Raw genomic sequence first — 26,950 nt, 5'->3', positions numbered from 1 at the left:
TGGGGGGTTTCGAAACTTTGAGGTTGTGTGATTTATTATCGTACTTGCTCGCGACGAGAGATTTTGGGGGGTTTCAGCACATCATCAGACATGAAGAATTGAAAGACGTCGAAATTCAACAAATCATCAGTTGTTATGCCCGCTGAATAAGCATCATAGTTGTGCTGAGCACTATCATGGTATCTCCAAATTCATTAGCTTGAAGATGATATCAAGGTATTTACATCCACATGAAAACGCCTATCAAGTCCCAAAAGACATCAGTCTCTAGACCAGGTGACTGTTTGGGTTCCTCACTCCAACAAGATCACCAATGAAACCAATTGTAAGCCCGAAAACACAGGTAATATAAGGCGAGCATGGCTCGCAGTTGAACTGAACAAGAAACAAATTCATATCAATCGAGCCAAAGAAAATAAGGCAAACTAGTATGTCAAGTATCAAAAGGATTGACCAACAAGCTGGAGAAGCCACCATACACGCCGCTACCTATTCAGACAAATCCCTATACAAAACCTTGTACCATCCAACCAACCGTCCGTTTCGTTTCTTTTCCTCTTGTGTTTGTTTTGTCGTGTTATGTACCGTTCGTTCGTTCCCCAGAATTCCGTCCATGTACCAATCAGTCCCGTTTCAGATCGCGTCTTGACATCCACCCCAAAGCGTCCGTCCGTTGGCTTCTTCCTCAAGCCCAGCCCATACCTCATTGTTCGATTCTCCCCCTTTCTCCACACTTCCCGTCCCTCGTCGGCACTTGCTGCCAATCCCCACATTTTCCGACTATACCATCACCCTCCTTACTTCCTCAGCACAGCATCATAAAGGCCAGAAACACCCGTCACCGCCGCACCAACCAACACGCCCTTCCACCCACTGTAGAGAGCGCCATTGATCCTGAAGACGGCATCAGGATCCAGCCAGCCACCGAACGTCACACCCTGGGCATAGACCACATACGTGATCAACGCCTTGGCAATCGAAAACGTAACCGGATCAACCGCATACTCGGGCTCCCGCTTGCTCAACTCCCTGCTTTGTCTCCTGGTCGTCGGGCCCGAGTTGGTGGAGAAGGGATTCGAGTGCGCCACCGACAAGTTGAAGAAGTAACCAAACAATGAAGGGAGGATCAAGCTGGTGGTAGTCCACACCAAAGCGGGGATCCAGAAGCCGGCCGTCACCAAAGCAAACATGTCGGGAACGTAGACGGGGTACTCATCCCAGCCGAGCATGCCGCCCAGAAGCTTGACGGCGGGGATGGTGAAGGCGTAGCGGTCGGGGATGACCTCCTTGCGGAGGAAGTAGAGCTCGAAGGCGGCGGCGGTGACGGCGACGCTGTTGACGGTGGACAGGCTCTCGCGAACGGTCTCGGCCTTTTCGTGGATGCCCGAACGTCGGTAGAGGTCCGAGACGCGGTTGCGCACGGCGAGGGTGCCGGACTCGACAACTTGGGCCAGCTCGGCCTGGGAGGCGGGCAGGCGCAAGGTGGAGGACGAGAAAGTGTTGTTGAGCTGGGAGAGTGCGTGCCCGGGGTTTTGGACGTTTTGAACGGCAGATTGGGCGGTGGAGACAATGGCGTCTTGAGTCACTTGAGCGGCGGCGTGAAGGACTTCTGAGGGCGCTGGAGCTTGCTTGGAATCGGGCTCGGGGGATGGGGATGTGGTGGATGGGATGGAGTCGGACCTGGAAGCAATGTTTGTTAGTTTTCTGATGTGCCTTTTCCTCGTAGAAACTGGAGACTTACTCTTCGATGGTGGCAGCAGGAATCTCGACCTCGACCTTGTTGGTGGCCCTCCGCCTGGGGGCTCGGTTGGGGGTCACATCGCTTTCGCGCTTGATGGGCGACTGGCGAGCGCGGCTGTTGAAGTAGGAAGTGAAGCGCGAGTCAGAGGAGAAACGGTTTGCGTTCTGGGAGAGGAAGTTGTCGAGGTGTTGTTCGATATCACTCTTCTTCAGACCATCAAGGCTGGGTGTTTTGTTAGTACAGCTCCGATGAAAGGCATTGTTCAGCGATTGGGGAATCCCAAACGGGACGAATGTCAACAAAGGAGCCAGGTACGCGAGGCGGGATGCGGCACGCAGGCGCGGGGGAGCTTCCGGCCCTTGTCTGTTCCCGGGGAGGTACACAGCAGGTCCGGCAAGGCAGGGCGTCATCGAATGTCTTTTGGTGCTGACGCCATCCCCAAGACATGTCTACTCGCTTGAGACTAGACTAGACTGAACATGCGCTCGATGGGATAGCATAGAAAGGAGAGCTCAGCCTTGCGCGGAGTGGTGAGCGCGCGCGCGCGAGGCGCAAAGCGAATACCAGAAAGTAAACAAAACAAGAGCATTGTCATGACCGATCATCGCCAGGACACGAGCTATGATAGGAACAAACAAGCAACAAACTGAAAGAAGTGGATTTACCTAGTTATACCGATTTCCCTCGCCAATTCAACCAAGTCCGACTTGCGCTGCCTCGCGAGCCAGCTGTTGGTGGTGCCCGACATGTTTGCTGTCTGTGGGGAGATTCCGAGTCACAATGTGATAGTTGGTCAATGGTGTATGTGTTTGGTATCAGAATAGTAAACCTGATTGATTCGATTGCGCGTGTCTGTATTGATAATGACAATGCGCTTGTCGTATACTTAGAATATGCGATAGCGGATATGTTTGCGCACAATGGTGGTGTTGTGTTGGAAGTGAGGCAGTGGACGGTGAATCTGTGGGTGGGTGGGTGGTGGTGGTGAGCAGAGCTGGCAGTGGAGGTCCCCGATGGGTTGTAGTGACGTGTGTTGGATGGATCCCCTGTAAACTGAGCTAAGGCGACCTCAGCTGAGGAAAAGCACGGACGTTATCTGCCACTAGGTATTGTACCTTCCTGCGTAAATTTAGTACTACGCCGGCTCAACACAAATAAAGACAAATGAAACATTGAACAACGTGTTTCTGGTAACCATCTGCCTCGATACCCATTTTGTGCGTGATACTACAACTCATCACTCTCTGCTCAACTTCAATCATACATACCTATGTACACTGCTCACCAACGAGATGCCAAGATAACAAGTGGGCCAACTGGTGGGCGGGAAAGAGTGGAGAGCGGGGAACTTCAACTTTCTGTTGGGCCACTACTGGGGATCCTGGATTTGCGCTTCACGTACAACCCTCCACTTATAACCCTGAATGACTGTGTCCGTTATTCGACAGAAAAAAAGACATCATCTTGCACCATATAAACACTTTGTTGACACTGTAAAGGAACATTGAAGTACATATTACTCTTTATACTATAACGTCTTCCCTTATTCTCGGTCCGTCAGCTCGACATGTAAATCCTTCTACATCAATAACACTTCACCGGTTTCGAACCTCAAGTCTACAGGCTTGGACAGAGAAAAAGTAAACAAGCTCGGCCAAAGCATCCTACTTGTCATGCTTGGGGCATCTCAGAGGTATCCTTTTGCCTTGGGACTCATAAAAGAATCCCGAAACCTCAAACCGATGGCGCTGCTCACCCACAGGCCAACATAACCGAATCACATTAAAGTCGCCCAACTGCGGCAAACACTCGTCGCACCAACGGTACCCAGGAAAACTTGGATGCTTCGAGGTCACCGCCTGGAATCGCTTCAAGATCCTCCCACACAGCTTGTTTGAGCAGCAAACCACTGCCTCGTCACCGTAAAGACGGTTGCCCAAGCCCGGACTAGGCCAAGAATCCCTGAACTGCATCTTCTCGCCATCACCCATGAACATCGTCGCGCTGCTCCTCAGCGAGAGCCGGCGGCAAAGGTGGTTGCACTCGTGATAAGCAAAAAAGAACATGAACCCTTCAGCACCGAGATTGGTCTGTGACAGTGAGAACCGGTACGGGTCGAGTGTGTGGACAGCCGGGTCCGTCATGGTCTTGCCCACGCCCTGCAGGTCGCAAACCAGGAACCGGCCGCGCGAGCGCTCGAACGTAAAGTGTGAAAACGCCTGAGCAGCCTGGTTGGAAGGGTCATGGGCGAGATTGGCCTCTTTGTTGGCGTATCCCGCGTTGCCGTTATACTTGACAAACTTGCCGGCAAGGAAGGGCTCGATGGACATGCACTTGCCTTTACTCCCACGCCTGTCATTGCACTTGAAGCAGGACGTGACGACAAAGTCGATATTGTGTTCGGGACAGTCAGCCAAGAGGGAGTTGAATTCGACCGCAAAGGCCTTACAAAGGGCTTGCGAGCGCATGTCCTCAACAAGATGGGCGAGGCTGCGGTTGTGTGAACCGTCGTCCTCGTTATCACCATCAGTCTTGAACTCCTTCACCACGTAACGGCTTCTCGAATACTCGGTGCAGGCAAATGAGGCCAACCGCAAGGCTCCTTTAGCAAAAGGAGTTCTCCGTTTGCGAAGATTGAGCCCAAAGACGCTGACTGTCATGTTCGTATCGGATTCCATCATGCGGTCGAGCATGCTAGTGCCGAGGGCGAAGCCGTCGTCCAAGGCAGCAGTGACAGTGGCATCGATCGAAAAGCCCTCCACAACGAGACACTCATCAAACCACTCCAGGTTACCCCATTGCGGGCTGCTTTTTTCCAGCCTAACGTCAGGCCGGCGTACGGGAAGCTCTTCATTCTCCTGAGTGGATCCAAGTCCAGAGTAGTTCACTCTCTGACTGCTAGTTCCGCCCGGCGCCCTTTTGATGCTTCCGAACGGTGTCAAAGATCTTACAGTACTACTCATCACCGAAGTAGTGACGGCCTCGACGACGAGACGCTGTAGTGCGGCGAATGTGAGACCTAACTCAGCCTCCCGGAACACCAAGCCGCCGTTCGGCCTGCCATCGCTGTTCTTGGTGCCACCAGCTTCGCTATAGTATCTGTTCTTCTCACTTAGCATACAGTCGCTCCCGGCCCTGGCGTACTCTTTCAAAAATTGCAAGGCCATGCGATCTGTGGATTTTTTGATGCGAAGAAGAACGTAGTTGATTCTTGTATCAAGCATGCGCTTGAGTATCGGCTGATAGGTCAATCCGTGAGGCTCACTGCCCGGGTTGGGATAGCGGTCCCGCTTGTCGGAGAGGTCATGAAGTGTGCGGCCGTGAGGCGGGGCATCGGCGATGTGAAGGACAACTCGTGTCTGGTGCTTCCAAGTCGCCGCGAGCGCTTGGTGTAGTGCCCCAAGAACATCCTCGGCAAAGTCATCCCCTGCAAAGGCGGAAGCGTTCAGTGTATTGAGGAAGGATCGGACTTTCTTAACTGAGCGAGTAAAGTCTAGGAATTCGATCTTGGGAACAGCTTCGTGGTCTTTGTAGCCTACAACGGCGGCTCTGACTTCGGCTTGATTGAGGAAGAAACGGTTGATGTCGTCTAGAATGCTCCTGACCTGAGACTTTGCACTCTCAATGTATGGACGCATGGACTTTGTGGTGTCGATGAGGAACAACAAATCGATGGAACATACGGACTTGAACAGCCCTGCCGTAGATCTGCGTGGCGCATTGGCAGTTGCTGTGCGCTCCTCCCTCGTGAGCTGGCTGAGCCTACGTCCTTCTTCTTCGTCTGTCAAGGCTGGCCTACCGGCCTCGCGTTGGAGGATGTTGTTTTGAGTGCGCAACCGTTCATTATCTTCCCTGAGGTCTCGCAACTGCTGGAGAAGCCTTGTGTGGGCACAACTCGAGGTGCCAACGGAGGAAACAGAGGTCGTTCTACTGGCAACCTCATGCCTGTCACCATGAGACCCCTTCCACTCTTGTAAAGGATTCAAGCAGATTGTGGAACCAGTCACTTCTCGCGAGCCGAGAGTTTCCGAGGCCGACGATCTCAGTGTTGCGACTGACTCTGCTGGAGTATGGATCCCAGGAACACCGAGACTAGACGTGCTGGACACGGAAGGAGTCTTGAGGCTTGCTTCGCGTGCGCTGAGAGTCCCCGAGCTCAAAGATGCCAAAGTTATGGCTGTCCTGGTTGGGGGATTGATTTCCGGAACACCAAGACTGAACGTGCTGGATTGGCAAGCAGTCCTGGAACGATGCTCAAGTCTCGAACGCAGCAATGCTTCGGCCCCCAACGTACCACGCTGGCGCCCGTTGCGATACAAGGTGCTGGATGGCGTCGGCGCAGTGGACACACTGGACACACTGGACGTAGTGAGTGGCGGTCCCATCCTGTCTTTCTTGCGCGGCTGTGCCATCTTCGAGGTCCGTGATGGATGACTTGAGAGATGAGGTGGAATGCTGGATTGTGCGAAGTTGAACAAAGACCTGTTGTCTGCCTACTTTATTGAAATGGTCCGGGTGTGCGTGGGGCTACCCGCACAATGACCATTCACTTGCACCAAGGCCAAGGAGCATTCACTCAGGGCCAACAGTGGTGGGGGGCTGAGACGGTTCGTCGAGTTGACAGCTGCTGGAACTTGGTTGAGACGAAAGGTCGAGAGGTAGAGGACGAGGTTGTCTCTAGACAATGACAGCCCACAGGACTGTGGAAGAGCAATAATGATCCCCTGATGAGCTGCAAGAGGAGATGTAGTTGAGTGGTGTACTTGTGGTGTGCTGATGTATCCGGTCAACCATGATTATCCGGGGAGACTGTTTATCAACCAAGCATCCAACTGAGAGGCCAGAGACTGGCCAGGAGGGGAAATGGAGGCATGCGGTTTAAGCCAAGCTTTGCGATGCAGTACAATGGAGGCTTAAAGGATGCATGGTGCATTTCGCTGCAATTACATCGGCTCAGGGGAATACTCGGACTGGTAGACTACATTGATGCCGAAGCCAAAGAAGAATTAAAAGAAGAAGTAAAACTGCCAACCTGGGAGAAGTGGCAGTTCAGCCGCGATCATGACGGAGGATTCCAGAACGCACACAAAGTATCATCAACGGACCATGGCAGAGGATGTTTAGTCATAACATCTACCTCTATATTAAATATACCTCTATCTAGGGAAGGTTCGAAGGAGATAGGACTGGCACCTCTCTCAACACAACCCCTCATTTCCCATAAACCTCTCCTTCCCCCTCCTCACAAACCTCACTGGGACATGCCTCCCCCCGGTCAATTTGAGCGTCACCACCGATTCCGCCTGCTGAACCGTCTCCTTCGCCTTCTCCTGCGCCTTCACATACACGTGCCTCCTCTGCTCCGCTACCATTATCTGCACCTCTTCATCACTCGCATCAACCGCCAGCTCAACCGAGTATTTTTGAAACAGCACCGCAATGGCAGCGACCATCTCCACCATGGCAATCCTCCTTCCCAGACAGGAGCGCGCGCCATCGGAAAAGGGAATGAAGGATCCTCTCACAGGCCGAAAAAGCGTCGGCGAGGTGTCGGTGCCTTGGTATCCGCCGTAATTCTCTTCTTGCTGTTTCACCTCCCCCTTTTCGTCGTCGGTTGATGATTGCCCCTGAGACATGGAAGGCAAGTACCACCTATCGGGATGCCACTCATCCAGATCATCCGCGTCTTCTTGCTTGGTCATCTTGTCATGAAGAGCAGGCCAATAACGCCTACTCCTTTGCACAGCCGATATAACAGGCATGACAGGCATCATAGCGGGCATCTGATGCCTTTGTCCTCCATCTTGCACCCATTGATCGGTATCCGCTACTCGCTTGGGCGTCACCACCACGGGCGGAATCAGGCGCAGGGTCTCGTTGATCACAGCCCCGATGTAGCTGGCAAGCAAGGCGTTGATGCTCTTCTCGTAGTCCCATGTCTCCGGGTCGGAATCCCGACCGAAGATGGCGTCGATATCTCGCTGCACTCGCCGCTGCACTTCGGGATGCATGGCCAGCTCGACGATGGTAAAGTGTATGACATTGGCGGTTGTTTCGTGTCCAGCAAGGGTCATAATGAAAGCGTTACCCATAATCTCGCTGTCCTCCAGCTTCATCGTCGCGCCGTCGTTCTTCTCCGAGGAAGATGGGTCATACTTGCTCCTGACCAGTTGACCCATGATATTCATCCCCTCCCTCTCCTGAACTCCCGCTCGAATATCCTGCACCTTCTCCGTCAGGAAGGCGTTCATGTACTTGGAATAGTTCACCTTCGCCTCCCACGCCTCATGCAGCTTTGATCCCCACGATCCCCACCGTTCGGGAATCCGCTTGAGGACCGCCGAAGGAATCAGCAACAAGATCATGATCCTCTCCAAAACCGTCGCCAGCGAATCCGCAAACGTCATGGAATACCCGTTGGGCGGCTGCAAACTCCCGTACTTGGCCAGTTTCGGATCCATATCCTTAGGCATGGACTCATGCGGCCAAAGCAGCTTCAATCCAAAGCCGACGTACCCGATAATGTTTAGCGCCCAGCGCATGGTATCGTGCTCCAGAGTCGTAATAACGCCCGTCATGTCCTCCACACCATCCTCTCCTCCCCGCCGCCCCTCTTCTTGCGAACCAGAAAAAGAAGAAGAAAACCACCCGCCTACCATCCCCCTTGTCTGCCTCACCGCCTCCCGAAACGTATGTCCCGCATTCCGCTCATTAAAGCTCGCGCTCGTCACCTTCCTATGCATCCTCCACACCTGTCCCTCCGTCGTCACCACATTGGACCCAAAAATCTCCAAAATCCCATACTGCCTCGTATCCTTGGGGAACGCCTCCCGTCTGCTCATCACCTGGGATATGATGGCCGCATCCGAGGTATAGCACGCCAGCCCGTTCCAGCTAGCCACGACAAACGTGTCGCTTCCCAGACGAGTAAAGTGCGAGCGCGGAGAAGGGTGGTATTCCCAGTCGGGCGTCATGACGAAGACATAAGAGGCGTAAAGCCGCTCAGGGAGCAGACGAGTAAGGATGGGGAGGAGGAAGTGCCGGGTTGTGAGCCAGAGGGGGGAGAGGGGGTAGATTGCTGCATCATAATTAGTCAAATTACCATGGTCCTTGGAGTATATTCTTCTTCAAAATCATAACATATATATATAGGGAACCGAAGGAAGGAAAACTTACGGGTAATTAAAACGGGATACCCTGTTTTCCTTGCTTTGGCAATATTGCTCCTAAAGCCAGCATAGATCTCGTAGGTCGCCCAAGCCAAAAAGACCCCCAAGAGGGTGACGAGGGGTGTGAGTCTCATGGTACAGTTGCAGTTCAGTTGCTTTACCACCAACCAGGGACTGAACAACACAGACAATGAAAAGAATCTAGCGGTGGTTGAGTGAGAGAGAAAGAAAGAGAGGGACTGTTGATAGCCAGTATCAAACAGCTTCGAGGAGGAGGGAAAGAGTGATTTTATTGAGAAAAAAATGAAGAAGATCCTCCATTCTTGAATTGAGATTTTTTTTAGAGAAGGCGCCTATCAATGTCATAACAAGCCTAATTCTAGTACCTAGTAGCTAGGTACAGTATGTAGGCCCAAACGGGGAGGGCTGGAGTCGAGGATCCCCGTTCGGGTCCCGGAACACTAGCGCATGAAAATGGATAAGGAAGGGCAGCAACTCCTCGATGTGATCGGCGCTTTTGTTGGAAAGGCTACTACATATGTGTACATACTATGCGTGGTTTTGTTTCCTTTTGTTTGGGTTCTACTAGTGTTCAATTCTTAGATTCAGCTTGCTTTGGTCTACGCTACAGACTAAGCTAACGGGCATATGTCCAAGTTTGGGGGGGGTCCACCCACCGGCTACATGTATGGGACAGATATGTATGTATTTCCATTTCTATAACGCCCATGTCTGCTCCAGGTTTCGTCGTCCCTTCCGACGTCTTAGGGACAAGGTTAAAACATCAACAAATCATATGGAAGAAGCAAAGTGAAAAGTGTTGATAAGGGGAATGAACATAATACAGTAGTAGCGGCAAGTGGTCGGTCGGTCGGTCGGTCAGTCTATCAACCCCGTTCGGCAGATAACAACAACTTGCGGCTCTTTTTGGTCGTGGGTCCTTGTATGAGTCTGAACTATTTATGTATGTAGTATGGGGAGGACCCTGTCCGTCGCAAAGTTCAGTGAAACTAGGTAGCGTAGCGTCTTCGGCAAACTGAATCGAAACCAATCGTGTCTTGACCTTGAAGACGGAGAACATGGGAAAGAAACAAAAACTTGGTTGCGTGATGAAACGCGGATCACCGTCGGAAACTCGGAACCCCTCTCGCCCCCCTGCCAAGCAATCAACACGGCATGTGAAATCCCTCTCTGAAGAAACTAAAGATGGCTTGCAGCTTTTCCGAACGGAAGGAAACGAACCGCGCCACGTCCGACTTTTCGCAACGCCTTCCCAGATCGAGACCGTTGCTAGTCAATCTCGCAAGAGGTTGGTTGGAATTGTAACTTACGCTCAGTCGTTGTTTGCGGGTATGTTACATTACTAGTGTAGTTAGTAGTGTAAAAGGGTCCAAATTTACACCGTGTACGCCAGACAGTGTCACGTTCAGCTGTCAGACTGTAAAATGCCCCATAGCCCTTCAGGCCAATCAGAAGCTTCGAGATAACGACACCTCAACTTCTAGCACTCGACAACACCAAGAACACTCGACAGTTTCACACTACGGACGAGCCAAAAGACACGCTTCAACTACCGATACCTACTAGGGACCATTCATGGTACTGAAACAAGCAAAAACATTTGTCTCATCCGGAGCGCCCGTCCAAAACTAAAGTCGAGATGCTTCGTTGTTTCGTTTCGTTTTCACCTCAACCTCCCCCAGCCAACTGCGCATCATCAACATGTGTGGAAGCTGAGATGGTTCTGATGGATTTGGATCTCCTCGTGAAGGAGTACGGTTTGGCGGGGGAGGGTCCGATGAGCTCAGACGACGTCTGGTCTACGACATCAGTTGACACATGTCCGTGTCATGCTTGCTGCACAGACTCAAGACATTACATACGCGTGTGGGCACTGGGGCGCCGTGCGCGCACCTGGCATGTCTGGCCAGCGTTCATGTCGAGCAGCTCAGCCAAGAGGGTCGGATGGCAAACTTGTTCTATGTGTACTGGCTGTTGGTACATTGGATGGCAGCTGTACGGAGGCCTGAATTATGGTGAAAAGCTGCGTTGGAGGTTTGGTTTGGCCTCGAAGACTTACCCCCCGACTTTAGTACGAGTTGGCATTAGATGCCTTTTAGTTATTTAATTGGCTGTTTCTCCATGGGCGAGTGTCCTCGCACCTCCGCTGACTGCTCATCAAGCTGGCTCACGCTCCCAAGCCCGGCGTTGGCCGTTGGGTGAAGTTAAAGCTTCCATCCGGACTGAATGCTGTGCTGTCCTTTCTCCCCAGCAAGATCAGCGTATGTATTCTGCAGTTGAGTCCACAGTCGGCGCCCTTCCTCTTCTTTGGGTTCTCATCCGGTCTGGTCTCAACAGCGGCATTGGGAGTCATGCAACTCCCGTTACTGTCTTGGTCGTCTGGTCTGATGATTATGGCGGGAAGCAAAAACATCGTTGTCAGGTCGGTGGAACATGGCGCAGAAGGTGGCGGGTCGTGTCAAGGTAGGTACATATGCTCAGAAGAGAAAGTTGCATGTCTGGCTACCTGGTCATAGTACCTGCTGTCAGTGTCTGCCGAAAACTTGAAGCAAGCAAGCAACACGGCTAGTTATCTGGCCTGGCTTGAGGGAGCCTGCCATCTGTGCAGTGAATGTTCCTTAGGTACCTACCTGATAGCTGCCTGGGCAACGAGTGTCTTCGGGCCTGCCCACCCGGTTCCACCCACCTTCGAGGTCGCGACTGGAAGGTTACGACATAGTGATCAAATCCCTATGAGCGGATAGCCCTCGCTTGGAGGGGTAGGTAAGTTGAGCACAAAGCGATTGTTTTCCCAACTGTGTGTGTGTCGTGTTGCAAAGAAAAGAGGGACACCCAGCCATCGGAGAGCTCTCCGTCTGGTCCGATGTCTGATTTCTTGTGGAGCAGCTCCCAAGGTCAAGTCAGGATGGGATACATCCGGTCTGATGTCTCTTTCTCCCGAACGCCATGTACATCCCATTCTTTATTTCGTCTCGGTTGCTGCAGCTGGAGAGTACGTCCGAACGTGCCGTAGAAGCATAGTGCAACATCCTTGGACCTGCCTAGGTTGTGGGCATGTGGGCTTGCGGCGACCGGCGAGGAGGAAGGGGGGGTCTGTCTGCAAGAGTAGTAAATTACAGGGTGCTTGAGTCGCGATTAAGCGCTCGTGTCCAAAAGGGGAAAATGACGAGGATACACTTACTTATGAACAGCCATGTCTGCTCGTAATTTTCAGACAGAGAAAAAGGAAGACGCAATGCTTGAGTGGTTATCGTCTCTTTTACTTCAAGTCTGTTGAAGGTTGAACGGAGGGAGAAGTAGATTGTTCGCAGTCTAGAAAAAACGAGAGAACAAGAAGCGCAGTGATTAATGGTCTGCAAAGGTACCTCCTAGGTGTAGTGCCATGGTTTTGGAGAGAAGCGGGACCGTTGACCGCGAGGCTGATGGGCGGCATCTACCACTGCTGTAGGAACACCAGAAAGGCAGCACCACCCGACTGCTTCAGTATCACCAAATACAAGAGGCCTTTCCTATCATCGAAGCCTCTGATTCACAGGTGCCGACTGTACCTATGTAGTGGTGAATTGCAGAGGTACAAGGGCATTATCACGATTCCCCGTGTCGTGATATCGGGAAATCGCGATATGCATTCCCGGAGGAGCGGTGATGGAACAGCCACATGGACGAATGCAATTGCTTCATTTGATGTTAACCATGTCCTGTTGATTCCTTCCTAGTCTAGGTAGCTACCTAAACTATTGCTTTTCCCTTTCGCTCTTGAGCATCATCCCTTGGAAGTGTGAATCCTTTCTCTATCTATGGCTAAAAAACCATCATCGCACAGCTATACAAAGTCGCGCCCGAAGACCATACTGAGAGGGAACATCATATTTGTGATGTACTGTACGCCATAATTCACGGAAACTCGAGCCAAAATACAAAAGTACAAAGAAGAAGAAAGTGTATCGTGAAAAAGTCATTACCTATCTTGTGAAGAATGCAACGGATGCAACGGAAAAGTAAAGAAAAGCAAAAATCGCTTCCTCATAATCATCGACTGATGATGTCCCTAGTTCCCTATTTTCCCTTTGACCCTTTGGTATGCCTGTATCCCTTCCTCCCTCCATGCGAGAGAGCCTTTATTTTATTCCCCCCCAAAAGATGAAAATCGGTCCTGTCCACACCCAAGCTGGTAGCTGTGAATGTGGAATACTTTTTTTTTGTGATTGTTTTTCTGTTTTCTTGTTTCTTCTTCTTCTTCTTCCTCCTCCCCTTTCACTGCGCTTCGTGTGCTTGCGCTCGTTTTTCATCGTTCCAATCGATGAAGCAATTTCACCAGACTCTTTCGTTATCTGCGCTTCATTGTTGTGTGAACGTTGCGAATATTTCTCTTTCTTCTTAACCTGAATGAACATGGGTATCCAGGATTTTTCCATTTCTTTCCGTTGATGACCATTTGAGCCATCCCTTCTGTGAAAACTGCCACCAAACCGCTTCGTCTCTGTCAAAGACTTTTTTCTGTGGAAAGAAAACCACTGTAGCATTTTCCAGATATTGTTCGTAGCCGGGTAATGTGAATGCCGTTTACAGCATTCGCAGAAAAGCTGTGGTAGAATAGATAAAGAGCAATACCGAAAAAAAAAAAATGAAAATGATACCAGCTGAAAGAAATGCCGGTTGCTCAGAAATGCGTATTAGACGAAAGGCTGGAGCATTAAAGAAAAATTATGCATTGAAAACATCAAAACGCCTTTCCATGCTCTTGCACATGCTCTTTCCTACTCTGAAAATGTTGTTGCTGTTACTGTTGTTGTTGCTGTGGTGGTCGCTGTATGGTTTCAAGACGCGTACGCCTTAGTAACGGTTGGGATAACTGCCCGACGAATAGTCCGCGTATCCAGATCCCTGCATGGACTCAGACGTGCCACTTCCACCTTCGTACTTGGGACGTGTATTGTCCTGAAAATTGGTGAGAATGGAAGCGGCATGCGAAGCGGTGATGGAAGGACCGCCGGCGTACTGGTTGTTTGCTTCGGAGAAAGTGCGACGGGGCTCGTACGAAGAAGGCTGGGTAGGGCGGTAAGCAGCAATGGTCTCTCTCCTCTGCGAAACTGGCTGGTAGAAGGAGTTATCGTTCTGGAGCATGGGGTTCAAGCTAGATCCAGAGGTAGACATGCTGCCGCTGCCGCCGGTACCCAAGCCGCCGGGAGCACTGTAGCTGGCGGTAAGACCAGTATAGCTTGGGTTGACATAACCGCGACTGGAACCGATAGGGGCAAGAGTGGTACCGCTGTAGGTGGCGGATGTGTTGTTTTGGAGCCCGCTGTTGACCGAATTGCCAGATTGGTAGTAGCTGGAGGGGCCCTGACGGTAGCTGGGAGCCCAGTCAGTTCTGTTAAAGTTGGGAGAGGAGACACTGGTCTGGCGCTCAGCATACGATCTGTCGTTATAGTCGTTGTAGCCGCTACCGGATGAGTAAGAATAGGAGGGACCCTGGGAGTAATGAGCCGGCCAGTTGGATCTGCTGGGGCTGGGAGAAGGGAGGTTGTTGTGAGCTCCGGCGTACTGCCTGTCGTCGTAGCCGTAAGCAGCACGTTGCTGATGCGGGTAGTGATAGCTCGAGTCATCCGAGTCGGTGCCCGGGGTGGCCTGCTTGCGGCGCTTCTCAGGGGTGGTCACATTTCCCGTGTTGGCCTTCTTCTTGTTGGCCTTCTCCTTGCGCTCCTTCTCGAGGGTCTCATCGGTACCATCATACTCGGGAAGAATCTCGACGTCGGGGAGGCCATGTGAGGGGTGGCCGGAGTTGAGGGCCTCCTCAAGGGGGGCTTTGAAATGCTCCTCGATGATGTCGATGATTTGGACTGAAGAGTACACACGATCGCAGAGTCTGAGCAGGGCAGGCGCGACTCTAGAGGTGGGGAGGAAGTCGAGTTCATCGAGTTCGTCTTCATAGTCGTCGCGCGACCGCTTCTTGTCTCTCTGAAGACGTGCCTTCTCACGCGCCTTGCTGGCCTCTTCCTGACGCTGTTGCTCGCGCTTACGGGGGACAAGCTTCCATCCGTTCAGAGTTCCTCCCTTCAGGTTCGGATTCTCCCAATGGCTGATATCGGACCAAATCTGGGCACGGACGATTGTGCCAATGATGAGATTGCACTGGTCAAGAGAGTATTCGGCCAAATTACGGTAACGAGCGCGCTGGTAGTGCTTGCGACACAAGTTGCACCAGACACGATCAGGCATTTGTCTCGTTGCCTTCTTGTTGCGCCCAAAGAACTGAGAAACGGCCTTGCGGGGTGGTGCGTTGGTGTTGCATTTGCTTGTGTGGTAGCAACGGGTACCACCACGGCGAAGGTCCGCCTCCAGGGCGATACGATCTGTGCGGTCTTCCTCGGTTCGGGGGTCCAAATACCTGGCCGCTCTGGTCACCCAATCAAGATTTAAATCCTGCTCGTCTTCGTCGATGCTGGCATTGTCAACCATGGGAGAAGACTGCTCAGCCGTGGGCGTATTGCTGGATGAGGTCTCCATGCGAACGTTGCGTCGTCCACCGCGATTATGAGGGGGGGTGGGCAGTTGTTGCTGAGACCACACCGAGCCCTCCTGGGGTGACTGTGGCTTAATGCGAGACGGAGCCATGCCGAGGGAGCTTAGGTCAAGCCCAAGCGAATATCCAGATGAACGGCTACATGAAGTACGCAAGATGGTTAGCAGCCATCCCGGCCATGGTTAGAATGTATGTTGTGGAAGGGATATACCCGAACGTTTGTTAAGATCAGACCGAGATCAGAAAGATGCAGGGCGCAGATACTGGTCTGCAAGCACGAAGCCAATGTGCAGCGGGGTGGTGCTTGATGTAGAAGCGACTAACTGTCGCGAGATGGGAAGAGCCCCAAATTGCGCCGATGTTGTTGTTGTTGTTGAGATCGCGAAAGTAGGTCCAGTTGAGTTGGGTTGAAGGAGGAGGGATGAGGAAAACTCGATGGGGGGGAAGGCAATTAATTTATGGGGCAGAGTGCGCACTCGCACCTTTGGTCTGGCAGGTTCACAGCTCTGAGCTCGAGGTCAGAGGACTCACAGTTTTCCTATTGCAGAGGGCAACTTGGGATGGAAGTGAATGGTATCAATACGTGACCCCTTATTGAGCAAACAGCTGTGGGAGTCCAGGTTTCCACTCTGAGCCATTCACGGCCCAACTGCCCGGCTACCTGGTCAACCGACAATAGCATACCCAGGCCAAGAATGATGGATTCCTGCCGGCCGGCTTCATTGTAGGAACAGCAGCGTATTTGAAGTGTATTGTGGTAATAACCGACCGGTGAAGGGGGAACGTGCTCGAGGTCGCTTAATGAAAACACCGCCACGGAAACAAATCATCGTTTGCCAGTCACTCACTCGAGGTCTGGAATTGGCTCGCTCGAATCATCTGGACTTCCGTCCCATATCCTCTTCCGCCCACGTCGACAGAGGCATGCAAGCAGCTTTCACATCATGCAGAAAAATATGGGCTACGGTCGCAGAGGGGAGAAACCAACATGTGTCGAGACGCAAACAGGAGCAAAGCCACTGAGACAAAGCAATCGGCAAGACGAGATGAACCTTCACCACGTACGTTCGATTGTTAACCCCGAAGGGTTGAGGGGCCATGGTGTAATTTGTCCCCTCGTACGTCATCCCCGGGTGGTCAACTGGCGCGCCGGTGGTAAACTGGGCTCTCTCAAAGTGGCGGGGCACATTGAATCCAGCAGTAGGCCGGAAAGTGAAGTCCGAAGTGGAAGGACTAGTCTGGAGTCAGCAGCTGATTTCTGGCAAAGTCAAGATGGCAAGCAACTTGCTGGTAAGCGTGTTGGGCGCCCGATGCGCCCGTTGTGCGAAGTTCAGGATTCCCATGGTAGTCGGATTGCCCCGACTGGGGCGTAGTCGTTGAATTCACGACGTTGCGGATGCTCATGTTGAAGTTCTGCCGGTTGTCCATCTTGTATCACTCTAATACTCGGACCATGGAGGTAGGTAGATAGACGCCGTCGACGCTGCCGTTGCGAGTCGTTATCGGGATCAATAGTTGACTGAATGATGCAGTAGCATGTATGCGTACGGGCTAGCGATACCAGATTATGGTCTTGATATCTGTATCAACAAGGTTGATAAAGGGCTTTGAAAAGAGATAGTCTTTTCGGGAAGAGGGGCCCAGTTTCCCTTGCCTTGGAGGCAAAATGAAGGTTGGGATGGAGATAAGGATGAACGAGAATAGAGGAAAGATGAGACGGAGCGCTCATCTAAGTAATTAAAGAAATTGAGATGATGTGCTAGCACTTGTCCAAGAGGGCATGCGTAAGCCCATTATGTTCCCTTTAAACGGACGGGAACTCTAAGCAAGGCGGAGACGCAAAGAGAGATCAGAAAATGCAGAGAAGAGGCAGTTGGATCAGAAAAGGCACACACAATCACCCTCAGGCACGCCAAGGGCCGAAAGTATGCGTACATTCGCTCTACGACGGCCGTAATTGTGTATCTGTTACAATGCCGTCGTAAGGAGGGAGAGTTTAGGGTAGATTACCCAGCATTCGACGATGAGAAAGGGGTATCGCTGCGACCACTGTGTGTAAAATACGCACGTCTCGCTCAGAATTCGGGGGTCTGAAGATTAATATTATGATGCTTGCATGTACCAGACACCCCCCCACTCCGGACATGACGCAAGACCCATTCATGTCCGACTACCTACTTTCTCGAGAAGTAGAAGACGCCCGCAGTAAGACGATGTCCTTGGGTTTCTATGTGCCCAGTTGATGAGCAATGGCACCTTAACCCTGCTATCCTTGCGACGACGAAGAGCTTTCAAGTTTTGATAACATTTCGGGGACCCCGTCTGCTGAAGAATGAGCACCACAATCGGAGTTAGAATGCCTGCATGACGAGATGTGCGTGCTGTCCCTTCACTGTTGACGGAATGGCCCCAACTTAACTGCCCAAGATGCGCACTTGAGTAGGTACCGGAATAAGCTCACGAAACGGCAACCGGGCGCACCGCAAAAGTCCACAAGGCCAATAGTTAAACCGCCAGACCAGTTAGATGAACACTCGAGGACCACTCCAAAAGGTCTCGACAAAAAGAAAAAAGAAAAAAGGAAGGAGAGAGAATCTAGCTGAGGTACCTTCGCCAGTAATACCATCCAATCTGCCATCATCAGACCTACACAAGGCGAATCGCCCGGCTCAACTTCGAGTGGTGTCGTCGAGGCGAACTCGATGTTCAAAACGGGCAGACTTACACCAAGCAACAGACCAATCAGCGTTCAGACAGCAAAAGATAAGTGGGTCTACGCTCAGGGTCCTCAACGTCAGTTCTGCGCATTAACAGATACGTACCTGACTATGCACACAGATCTGTTAGGGACTCGTTTCTCGATCACCCAGGCTCGAAACCCGTTGAAAAGGCGAAAACTTGCGCCTGAAGGATTTGTAGCATTCGATAAATTGGATAACTGCTCGAAACCATTGCTGTTGAGTAGTACGGAGCGTATATCTTTGCGTTGTCTTTGTCGTCATGGTCGTGAAAGTCAACCGACTTGGGGGTATGGAATGAAACCTTGACGGACGTCTTACCCATGTTGTGTCACGTCAAACATTTCTTTTCCTTTGATCTCCAGCAACACCAGGAGCATGAAACGTAGAATTGGGGACTACTGGAAAACTGGACTTGATCGAATTTCAAAGGCTTTGTTCCGAAATCCGAACCATATGCCGGCACCCGAACCTCCACTAAATTCGTGCTTCAGATCCAATCCTTACTGCCTCAAATGTTTCTCTCTGAACGAGGTTTCAACCATGCAAAATGTTCAATGTCAGATCGTAAACAGTTAAAAAAAGAGACTGCGAAAGAATAGACCACAACACAGGATAGGCGGTGTCGGTAATGCCAATGTCCCGTTCAGTTGCCCAGCGTCCTCGTCCACAGCGTCTGCCACTTTAAATGTATCGGACGGCAACGTCGCGTAACAAGTTGCATGCGATGCTTTACTACTCAAGGCCGAGCCGGCTCTCAATGGCTTCTGCGATGGTGTCGACGGATGCCATAGCTCCTGTATTCACACAACGTTAGCTATTTGCACACGCCGTGAATCGTCAATGCGCGAAGATGGAATGACGCCCAGCTTCTCGTTGTTCTGTCAATAGAAATGCGTTGTAGCTTACCATCTATAGACCAGCAAGTTAGCACAATGACAAGTCAACATGGTGGATTTCAACCAGCCACGGAAAGATCAAGAGGGAAAAGGATCGGAGCTTTGCTTACCTCCTGTATCACCACATGCAAGAGTCCTGGTGAACCTATGTTAGCAATGCATTCGATAATATATAGCTTTGGAGGGCATCTTTGTGATCCAGCGTACTTTGCAATCGGCTGTGGTGGTTCCAAATGGTCAGCATCAGATTTTTCTAGTCAACAGAACGAGGTCAATCATACCATGACAACCTGGAACCAACCGTTAGCCACAGCAACACCCGCAGTGTCGCCCTCACTTGGCTCAGGATCCCTGACTCCCCATTCTTCTTGCAGCACTCGAATCTGCTTCGCGGTGATGGGATGCCTCCACATGGCCTGGCAACATGCGAGTGTCAGTTTTTCGATGGTGACATTCCCCAGTTTGGACCGGGTCAGTATCGAGAACGTAAGATACGCACAGAGTTCATTGCCGGTGCAACCATAATGACCTTCTTCTTGTTGTCGATACTCGAATCTGTGTCCCATGCTCTTATCACGGACGTCAGAAGATTATCGCTCATTCCGTTGACGATTTTGGCAAGCGTGTTGGCGCTGAGGGCTATTTGGAACATCAAGTAACTAGGTCAGTACAGAAGGAACACAACACGTTGGGGCTTTGAACCGTAGAGAAATGAAGAACCCACGCGCAACAACAAGGATATCTGCCCATCTTCGTAGCTCAATATGGAGAATACTCGCTCCGCGCTGCCATGGCTCGGGACCCCATTCATCGGCATCATCGTAAATAGCTTCCACATGGGGGTAGTCCAACAGAGAGGAGTAGACGGGCTGTTCTTTACTTTGGCCGCCGAGGAAGTGTTTGGCGAAGTGTGTGAGAATAATGCGAATGCGAATCTTGTCGCCGTGCCTGGCCAAAGCCTTGACAATTTCAGGGACTATGGGGCGAGGACATGGTCAGTCATTTACTCAAGTTGTGCCATACAGATATGACGACTTGCTCTTGATGGTGGCTACGGAGCCGGAAGCACTGGATACCTCGCTGTTAGCAGTCGTACGGTTTGGGTAGAGCTTCAGAGGTAACGGTGTTACATACGCCAGGAGGATATTTTTGATCTCCGGCTGCGCAAGTTCAGCAGCGAGGGTGGCTGATGAAGCGAGCTCTGCCGCCAAGAATTGGCGATCATGAACGTTATCGATTGCTTGAAGCATCTTGGCAATTGATGAGACCCTTGGTTGTTTGATGTTCTGAATGTGTGTTTACTGGGCTGTCAAGACGGAGTGTTCTGTCCACTTAATATTAGAACAGGTGACCTACAACCACGACAGCGGCGCATGAAGGGCCAAGGTGAAATACTGTGGTGCTGATTTATAATCCTCAATCACTTGCTGACTTGCCCAAGGCAATGGCAAGATACAGTAAACGAGAGCTGCTGCATAGGATTACGACACTCACCAGAAACCACCAAAACCAGATGTTATAGACGGATTAATGGGGCCAACTCTCAAGATTGATGAACCGTGAAAACAGGCTGGAACGCGCTAGCCAAAATGTTTGAAAACCGCCCACCGGCTTGAGATTGAGGAATGCTTTTGGCGCTTGGGAGAAAATTTGAAGTGACCAGGCTGAACAAGGCTGGAGAAGGGAGGAAATGAGTTGAGTTGAGGGGTCCGAGGGGTAGAGGTATCGAAGAAGGGAAGCAAGAGCGGGAGGACAAGAGTGCCTGCCAAAAGGTCCTACGTCATGACCCTAACCCTGGCTTCGTTTCCAACTTAGACTGACTGACCTTGGAGCAGAGAGAGCTTCCAGAACCAAATTCAGTTTTGGCAATGGAATGAGATGTTAGGGTCAACGGATCAGTTAATTTTGATAATGACTCAGAAATTTCATGAACAGCTTCAGAGAGCATAATGAAAGGGAAGCTCTCGCCATCGATCACGATTGTCGTCTGCTGTTGGTCTGCTGTTTGCTCTCGCGCCCCACATTTCCAGTAAGTCAAGGGTTGAAAAGAGTTGAAAACAGCCAATGAACAGCGGCATCCATTTTACCTTACAGCACAATTAGCCAATCAGACGCGTCTTTGGGGGTGGACTGATCTCCATCGCGTCACAGCTTCTAAACTTCTGTGAAGCTCTCTGTAACTCTGTAACTCTTGCTTTGGATCTTCCTTCCAACTTCCATTTCACCAAATCGATATTCCCAATCTCAGGATCGAGACATTGTCACACACACCAAACATCAATTATCCCAAACACACATCCCAATGTCAACACCCACCCCCGCCGCAAGCGGCACCGCGACCCCGATCGTCGAGCTCAACGCCGAGGAAGCTGCGCTATCCCTCAAGGTCTCCCTCGCCGATCTCTCCGCCCACGCCGCCGCCCAGTACGCGCAAAAGAACTACGATGAGGCCGCTGAGCTGTACGCCCAAGCCGCCGAGATGCAGGCCGAGATGAACGGCGAGATGAACCCCGACAACGCCGAGATCCTCTTCCTCTACGGCCGCGCCCTGTTCAAGGTCGGCCAGAGCAAGAGCGACGTTCTTGGTGGCCGCGCGCCCGAACCCAAACCCGAGAAGAAGGCGGCCAAGTCCAAGAAGCAAAAGAAGGCCGCCACAGAAGAGAAAGAAGAGGGTTCATCATCCTTGATCAAGGACGCGGTAGAGCAGGCGACTAAGGGCGCGCAAGCTTCCATCGCCGAGGCGGCCAAGGAGGTTGCCCATAAGGATGAGCCCAATCCGGAGAAGAAGCCCCTCTTCCACTTTGAGGGCGACGAGAATTTTGACGACTCGGATAAGGAGGAGGAGGACGACGACGAAGATGCCGAGGAGGGCGAGGAAGAAGACGAAGAGGACGATGATCTCGCCGTGGCGTTCCAGGTCCTCGACCTTGCGCGTGTTCTCTTTGAGAAGAAGCTCGCGACACTAGAAGCCGAGCAAAAGACCCAAGAAGAAGGCAAGGGCAAGGAGAAGGAAAGCGACGAGGCTGCCACCACTACTGAGGCGTCGCCTCTGATCAAGCACATCAAGGAGCGCTTAGGCGATCTGCATGACCTCTTGGCCGAGATCTCGCTCGAGAACGAGAGGTAAGCATTTTGTCTCCCTCCTTGTCACCTCAAAACATACCCAGGTACTAACCAACAATCCCTTCCCCCCCTCTCCCTCCCACAGATACCCAGCAGCCATAACCGATTCCCGCGCCTCCCTCAAATACAAACAACAGCTCTATACCCAAGACTCTGAAATCATTGCCGAAGCACACTTCAAGCTCTCCCTCGCTCTCGAATTTGCCTCCGTAACCAAGTCTTCCGACGACGACTCCGCCGTCCCCTCAGAAAAAGCCGGCGCGGGTGGTGCAGGCGTGGTAGACCAAGCCCTCCGCGACGAAGCCGCCGCCGAGCTCGAAGCCGCCATCGCCTCCACCAAGCTCAAGCTGCAGAACAAAGAAGTAGAACTGGCCAGCACGCACAACCCCGAGGACAACGACGCGACGCGCCGGCAGATTGCCGACGTGAAGGAGGTAATTTCGGATATGGAGCAGAGGCTGGTAGATCTGAGGAAGCCGCCTATTGATATCAATGAGGCTTTGGGAATCGCTGCGCCTGTCTCTGGAACTAAGGGCGAGAGTTCTTTGAAGGTCGCTGAGGAGGTCAAGGAGAAGGCGAATGATTTGACGGGGTTGGTGAAGAAGAAGAGAAAGGCTGAGAGCGAGGCTGCGCCGGCCGAGGAGGGTGCTCCAGAGGCTAAGAAGGTGAAGGAGGAGTGAGTGAGTGAGTGAGCAAGATTAGTCAGAGGATGTTGTTCTAGGTACGAGTAATTGTATGGCCATGGAATTGCATGGACTTTGGGAAAATTGGGCAAATGGAGTTCATGTAGGAGTTCACTGCAGTCAGTCAGTCAGGATCAGGCTTGTAATGTTCTATTTTTTTTATATTTTTTTTCCCTTTTCAACGCGCGCTTCTTGAAGCACCAGATAATTATTCTATGCCTCATCTCGCACTCCCTCTGCCAATGAATAACAGGCGAACCGCTATGGCACTCGAACGCTCTGTCCATTATTCTGGGGTCGACAATGTCGATATCGAACACTTTTCTCCAAACTAAACCAAGTGTCAGAAGACAACAGTTCTTGTGGCGCGCCCCCAAGATACACTGCAAGATATCACCAACACCTATCCCCCCCTCGGACAAATGTGAGTTACATGCGACTAGTCCATCCTGGCCCCCTCGTTGAACAAGGCCTTGTATGTAAGTGGATCCCACTTGCGCAGTTCACGAAGTGCACCCGCCACAGGGAAGATCATACTTTAAACAATGGACCTATGAATTAAACAAGACACCATCATCAACATGGCACATGACAATGAATGTCCACCCCCAAAAAGAAAGAAGCGGAAAGGGGAGGATGAGAAGGAACTTTTCGAAAGAATTTACTTTTGCCGTACCTACCTAGATATGCATTCTGTTTGGTACTATCTTCTCTAGCTAGCTAGCTAACTAGGAAACCAAAACAATTCCCTGATCTAATGTACCTAGTTAGTGCCGACCAGTGAGTGTGTCGTAGGTCAGTAGATAGATAGACATTTCTAACATGAGAAAGGTCACGTATTCTAGAAGTTGGTTTAAAGATACCTTTTTCACACAAACGTGGCCTAGCCAGAGGGCAGAATATAAATTAACCCACCTTCATGACTGAGGATACTTGTGTGGGCTCGACACGCCAGTCACACCCGGGTCTGGAGGGCCTTTCTAGCCCAGACGAGTAGCTCCATCAACGTCACAGAAGCCCCCAAGAAGCACATGATTAACGTGGGTTGTTTTTCATGTATTAGTTTCTTAGACTGTACGATGATAATACGAAAAAAAGACAAGTAAACATTCTTGTAGTAGTGTACAACTGGAATTTCATGAAACGTAAAAAAAAAAAAAAGCCTGTAAATTGAAAAGACTAAAAAAAACCACCATGACTTATTTGTGACTTTATAAGTGAGCAATGAACCAAAACAACCAAAGAATAACACAAGAATAAAGCGGTGATTGATTATAAACTCCAACGCCATTTCGGTCCTTCAGCCACTATCCCCCCTTCCTTCTTTCCTTCCTTCCTTCCTTTCGTCCATCGCCCCTAAGCTCATTTGTATCCGTCAAATCCACCGCGCAACTTTCTCCCCGTCGCTGTTACTCATGGGGAATGAATATAGCCTGGCCACGCCGGTTGTCTCGTATTGAATGTTGTTGTTCGGTGGCTGTCAGGGTTGTTTTCATATTGATCTCTTGTACCAGGCTGGCAGCTTGGGGGTGGTTTCTCGAGACAAGGAGCTGAAGGCCTTCTTTCGTCCACTTGTTTCTGTCAGGGATATCCCAATCGATGATGAAGCGCGCGCTTTATCATCGCACATTCTACACGAAAGTCTTTTAACCCCGAGCATAAGGATGGAAGCCCCTGGATCCACCCCTTCCACCACCGCGATAGTTCGCACCAGGCTTGCCAGCGTTCTTGGGACCCGTAGGGGCGTTAGGAGGAGGTGCGCTGGCCGGGTCGACCGGTCCGCCGGGTGAATGCGAGCCTTGATGGCCGCCCTGCTGATGACCACCGCCGCTGCCGTGATGATGGCCGCGACCCTTATGGAAACCACCACGTCCTCCACCACCACCGCCACCGCCCATGCCGCCGCCCATACCCATACCCATGCCACCCATGCCAGGACCGAAACCGGGACCGCCCATCATCGGTTGGGGGACGTCATCGTACATGCCCTCCCAGCTGGTGGCTCCCATGTTGTAGCCCGCTCCAGCACCAGGCATTCCACCGCCGTAGTTTCCACCAGCGGGATCGTTGCGAGGACCGCGGTTACCGCCGCCGGGACCACGCTGCTGGCCATCGAAGCCCTGCTGTCCGTCGAAGCCGCCGAATCCCCCTTTAGGACCACCGGCACCTCCATCAGCACCACCGGCTCCGGGACCGCCAGCGCCGCCCATCATTTGCTGCATCATCGCCGGGTTCATGCCCATGGCGGCGGCCATCGCCTGGGGGTTTTGCGCGTTAGGCCCCTGACCCGCGCCGACACTACCAGCGCGGCCACCGCTGCCTTGCTGTCCTGCACCCGCCTGAGCCGCGGCATGGGCTTGCTGAGCGGCCATCATCTGTTGTTGCATTTGTTGCATCTGCTGCATCTGCATCATTTGAACCATGGGATTTTGCATGCCCCTGTTCATGGCCATCTGTTGCTGCATCATCTGGAAGGCCTGCTGCATCCGCTGGAGGTACTGGGCCATAAGTTGGGGTGTCATACCGGCGGTGCCGGCGCCGCCCATGCCGCCCATGACATTCATACCGCCTTGACCGGAGCCGTCGTCCATGCCACCGCCTTGCTGACCGCTGCGGCGCTGGCCGAACTTGCCGCCGCCGCGACGAGCAGCTTCCTCAGCCTCCTCGCGCAGGTTGCCGCGGGGTTGGGCTTTCTTGACTTCGATGGGCTTACCATGGATCTCAAGGTTGGCAGAGAGACACGCCTCAACGCCGGCTTCGGACTCGAAGGTGACGAAGCCGAAACCACGGGGACGGCCAGTGTCCTTATCCATCATGAGGGTGGCATCGACGACACGGCCGAATTGGGCAAAGTACTCGCGGAACTCGTGGTCCGTAGTCTCCTGAGAAACGCCGCCAACAAAGATCTTGGAAGTCTTCTCTTGCTCATCGCGGGGAATGGCGCGCTTCGGGTCGATCTATAAGGAGAATGAGTTAGTGGCCACTTATTTGACGGGTTAGACGAGCTATGGCGGGGAAACGTACGATCTTGCCGTCAAGGTAGTGTTCCTTGACCATAACAATGTTCACTGTTTTTGGGTCCTTGAAGGTAAGGAATCCGAAGCCACGCGAGCGACCGGTGGCGCCATCTCTCATAACGGTGCATTCTACAACCTCGCCGAACTGCGAGAAGTAATCTCTCAGTGATTCTAAAAAGTCACAAGACCGGTATCAGTCCATCTGTCATGAATACCATATGGTACATATGGTGCCCCTTGAGGGCAACCATCACCATGAGGGGAGGACAGGGAAAATGGCAAGGCTTACGGTCTGTAGTCTCCCAGTTCAGGCCACCAATGAACATCTTCCTATAAGACACAAGCGCACGCGCAAGACGTTAGTCAACTTCATCTTTGAGCAATCCATGATACCTGGATATGAACGAGTAAGCGTAACATGAGGGCAGTGAAGAATGCGTGGGCTCGATGAGATGAAATGCGGATGTAAGAAAGACATTGCGAGTGATCAAGCAAACAGCCCCAGCCGCCTAGCCCTTTAGACACCCAAATCCTGAGCGAATCCGCATATGGCTACACGCGAACCCAAGAGCTACCAATCAGTGTGATGCGGAAGCATGTTTGTAGCCGTTGTTTGGAGATGCGCGTGCATATAGCGTGAACTGGGGAAGCAAGCCCATTTGCCCAGCCGTTGCGCCAGGACTTGAGCAGCCTCAGGTAATGTCTATCCCAGACCTCTAGTTTGACCACATGGACCGTCTACCGTCATGATCCTTGACATAGCATGGGCTCCACCATCAATATCCGAAGAACTACCCTTCATCTTGTTTATACTGGGCCTGGTGTTTTGACTGTGGGTGTGGCAATGGATGTGATTCTCCCGTTGGCTTCGCAGGTTGGCGGAGCCCACCGACCGAGGACCGTATGATGGTTGTCATTTGGCGAATGAGAAGTTGGAAGCCGCCTCCGCGATGTTCTCAAGGGTGACGAGACGACTGCTGTCCTAATGTGCCGAATGCTGACGTGACTTGACGGAAAAGGGCCAGGGTGGGGGGAG

General features: G+C 51.9%; 7 protein-coding genes across 7 annotated transcripts; 1 reads left to right on the top strand and 6 right to left on the bottom strand.

Moving 5' to 3' along the window:
- Positions 1-165: 165 nt before the first annotated feature.
- NEUTE1DRAFT_75269 (uncharacterized protein) lies at positions 166-2,697 on the bottom strand (the record flags this gene model as incomplete). The annotated part of the gene is made up of 3 exons (XM_009849327.1): positions 166-1,680; positions 1,742-1,963; positions 2,407-2,697. The coding sequence occupies 3 exons, from the start codon at positions 2,487-2,489 to the stop codon at positions 798-800; spliced, it is 1,188 nt and encodes a 395-aa protein (XP_009847629.1).
- Positions 2,698-3,405: 708 nt separating this feature from the next.
- NEUTE1DRAFT_34830 (uncharacterized protein) lies at positions 3,406-6,153 on the bottom strand (the record flags this gene model as incomplete). The annotated part of the gene is made up of 2 exons (XM_009848774.1): positions 3,406-5,842; positions 5,963-6,153. 2 exons carry the CDS (start codon positions 6,151-6,153, stop codon positions 3,406-3,408), a joined length of 2,628 nt encoding a protein of 875 aa, XP_009847076.1.
- Positions 6,154-6,846: 693 nt separating this feature from the next.
- NEUTE1DRAFT_75265 (uncharacterized protein) lies at positions 6,847-9,044 on the bottom strand (the record flags this gene model as incomplete). Its single annotated transcript, XM_009849326.1, has 2 exons — positions 6,847-8,819; positions 8,918-9,044. The coding sequence occupies 2 exons, from the start codon at positions 9,042-9,044 to the stop codon at positions 6,940-6,942; spliced, it is 2,007 nt and encodes a 668-aa protein (XP_009847628.1).
- Positions 9,045-13,764: 4,720 nt separating this feature from the next.
- NEUTE1DRAFT_97501 (uncharacterized protein) lies at positions 13,765-16,882 on the bottom strand (the record flags this gene model as incomplete). The annotated part of the gene is made up of 4 exons (XM_009849325.1): positions 13,765-15,592; positions 15,986-16,060; positions 16,520-16,687; positions 16,743-16,882. The coding sequence occupies 4 exons, from the start codon at positions 16,880-16,882 to the stop codon at positions 13,765-13,767; spliced, it is 2,211 nt and encodes a 736-aa protein (XP_009847627.1).
- A 1,663-nt stretch (positions 16,883-18,545) lies between these two features.
- On the bottom strand, positions 18,546-20,765 carry NEUTE1DRAFT_115689 (uncharacterized protein; the record flags this gene model as incomplete). Its single annotated transcript, XM_009849324.1, has 9 exons — positions 18,546-18,990; positions 19,200-19,227; positions 19,299-19,309; positions 19,373-19,507; positions 19,591-19,730; positions 19,816-20,067; positions 20,131-20,159; positions 20,226-20,415; positions 20,586-20,765. The coding sequence occupies 8 exons, from the start codon at positions 20,339-20,341 to the stop codon at positions 18,928-18,930; spliced, it is 774 nt and encodes a 257-aa protein (XP_009847626.1).
- A 551-nt stretch (positions 20,766-21,316) lies between these two features.
- Positions 21,317-23,121, top strand: NEUTE1DRAFT_115688 (uncharacterized protein; the record flags this gene model as incomplete). The annotated part of the gene is made up of 2 exons (XM_009849323.1): positions 21,317-22,214; positions 22,300-23,121. The coding sequence occupies 2 exons, from the start codon at positions 21,394-21,396 to the stop codon at positions 22,892-22,894; spliced, it is 1,416 nt and encodes a 471-aa protein (XP_009847625.1).
- A 2,516-nt stretch (positions 23,122-25,637) lies between these two features.
- Positions 25,638-26,245, bottom strand: NEUTE1DRAFT_56573 (uncharacterized protein; the record flags this gene model as incomplete). The annotated part of the gene is made up of 3 exons (XM_009848934.1): positions 25,638-25,854; positions 25,922-26,085; positions 26,204-26,245. Coding segments are annotated over 3 exons (417 nt in total), but the record flags the coding sequence as incomplete, so codon positions are not given.
- Positions 26,246-26,950: the final 705 nt, after the last annotated feature.

Source organism: Neurospora tetrasperma (genome assembly GCF_000213175.1).
Source record: "Neurospora tetrasperma FGSC 2508 unplaced genomic scaffold NEUTE1scaffold_1, whole genome shotgun sequence".
NCBI classification, from domain to species: Eukaryota; Fungi; Ascomycota; class Sordariomycetes; order Sordariales; family Sordariaceae; genus Neurospora; species Neurospora tetrasperma.
This window is presented reverse-complemented; position numbering and strand designations above follow the sequence as displayed.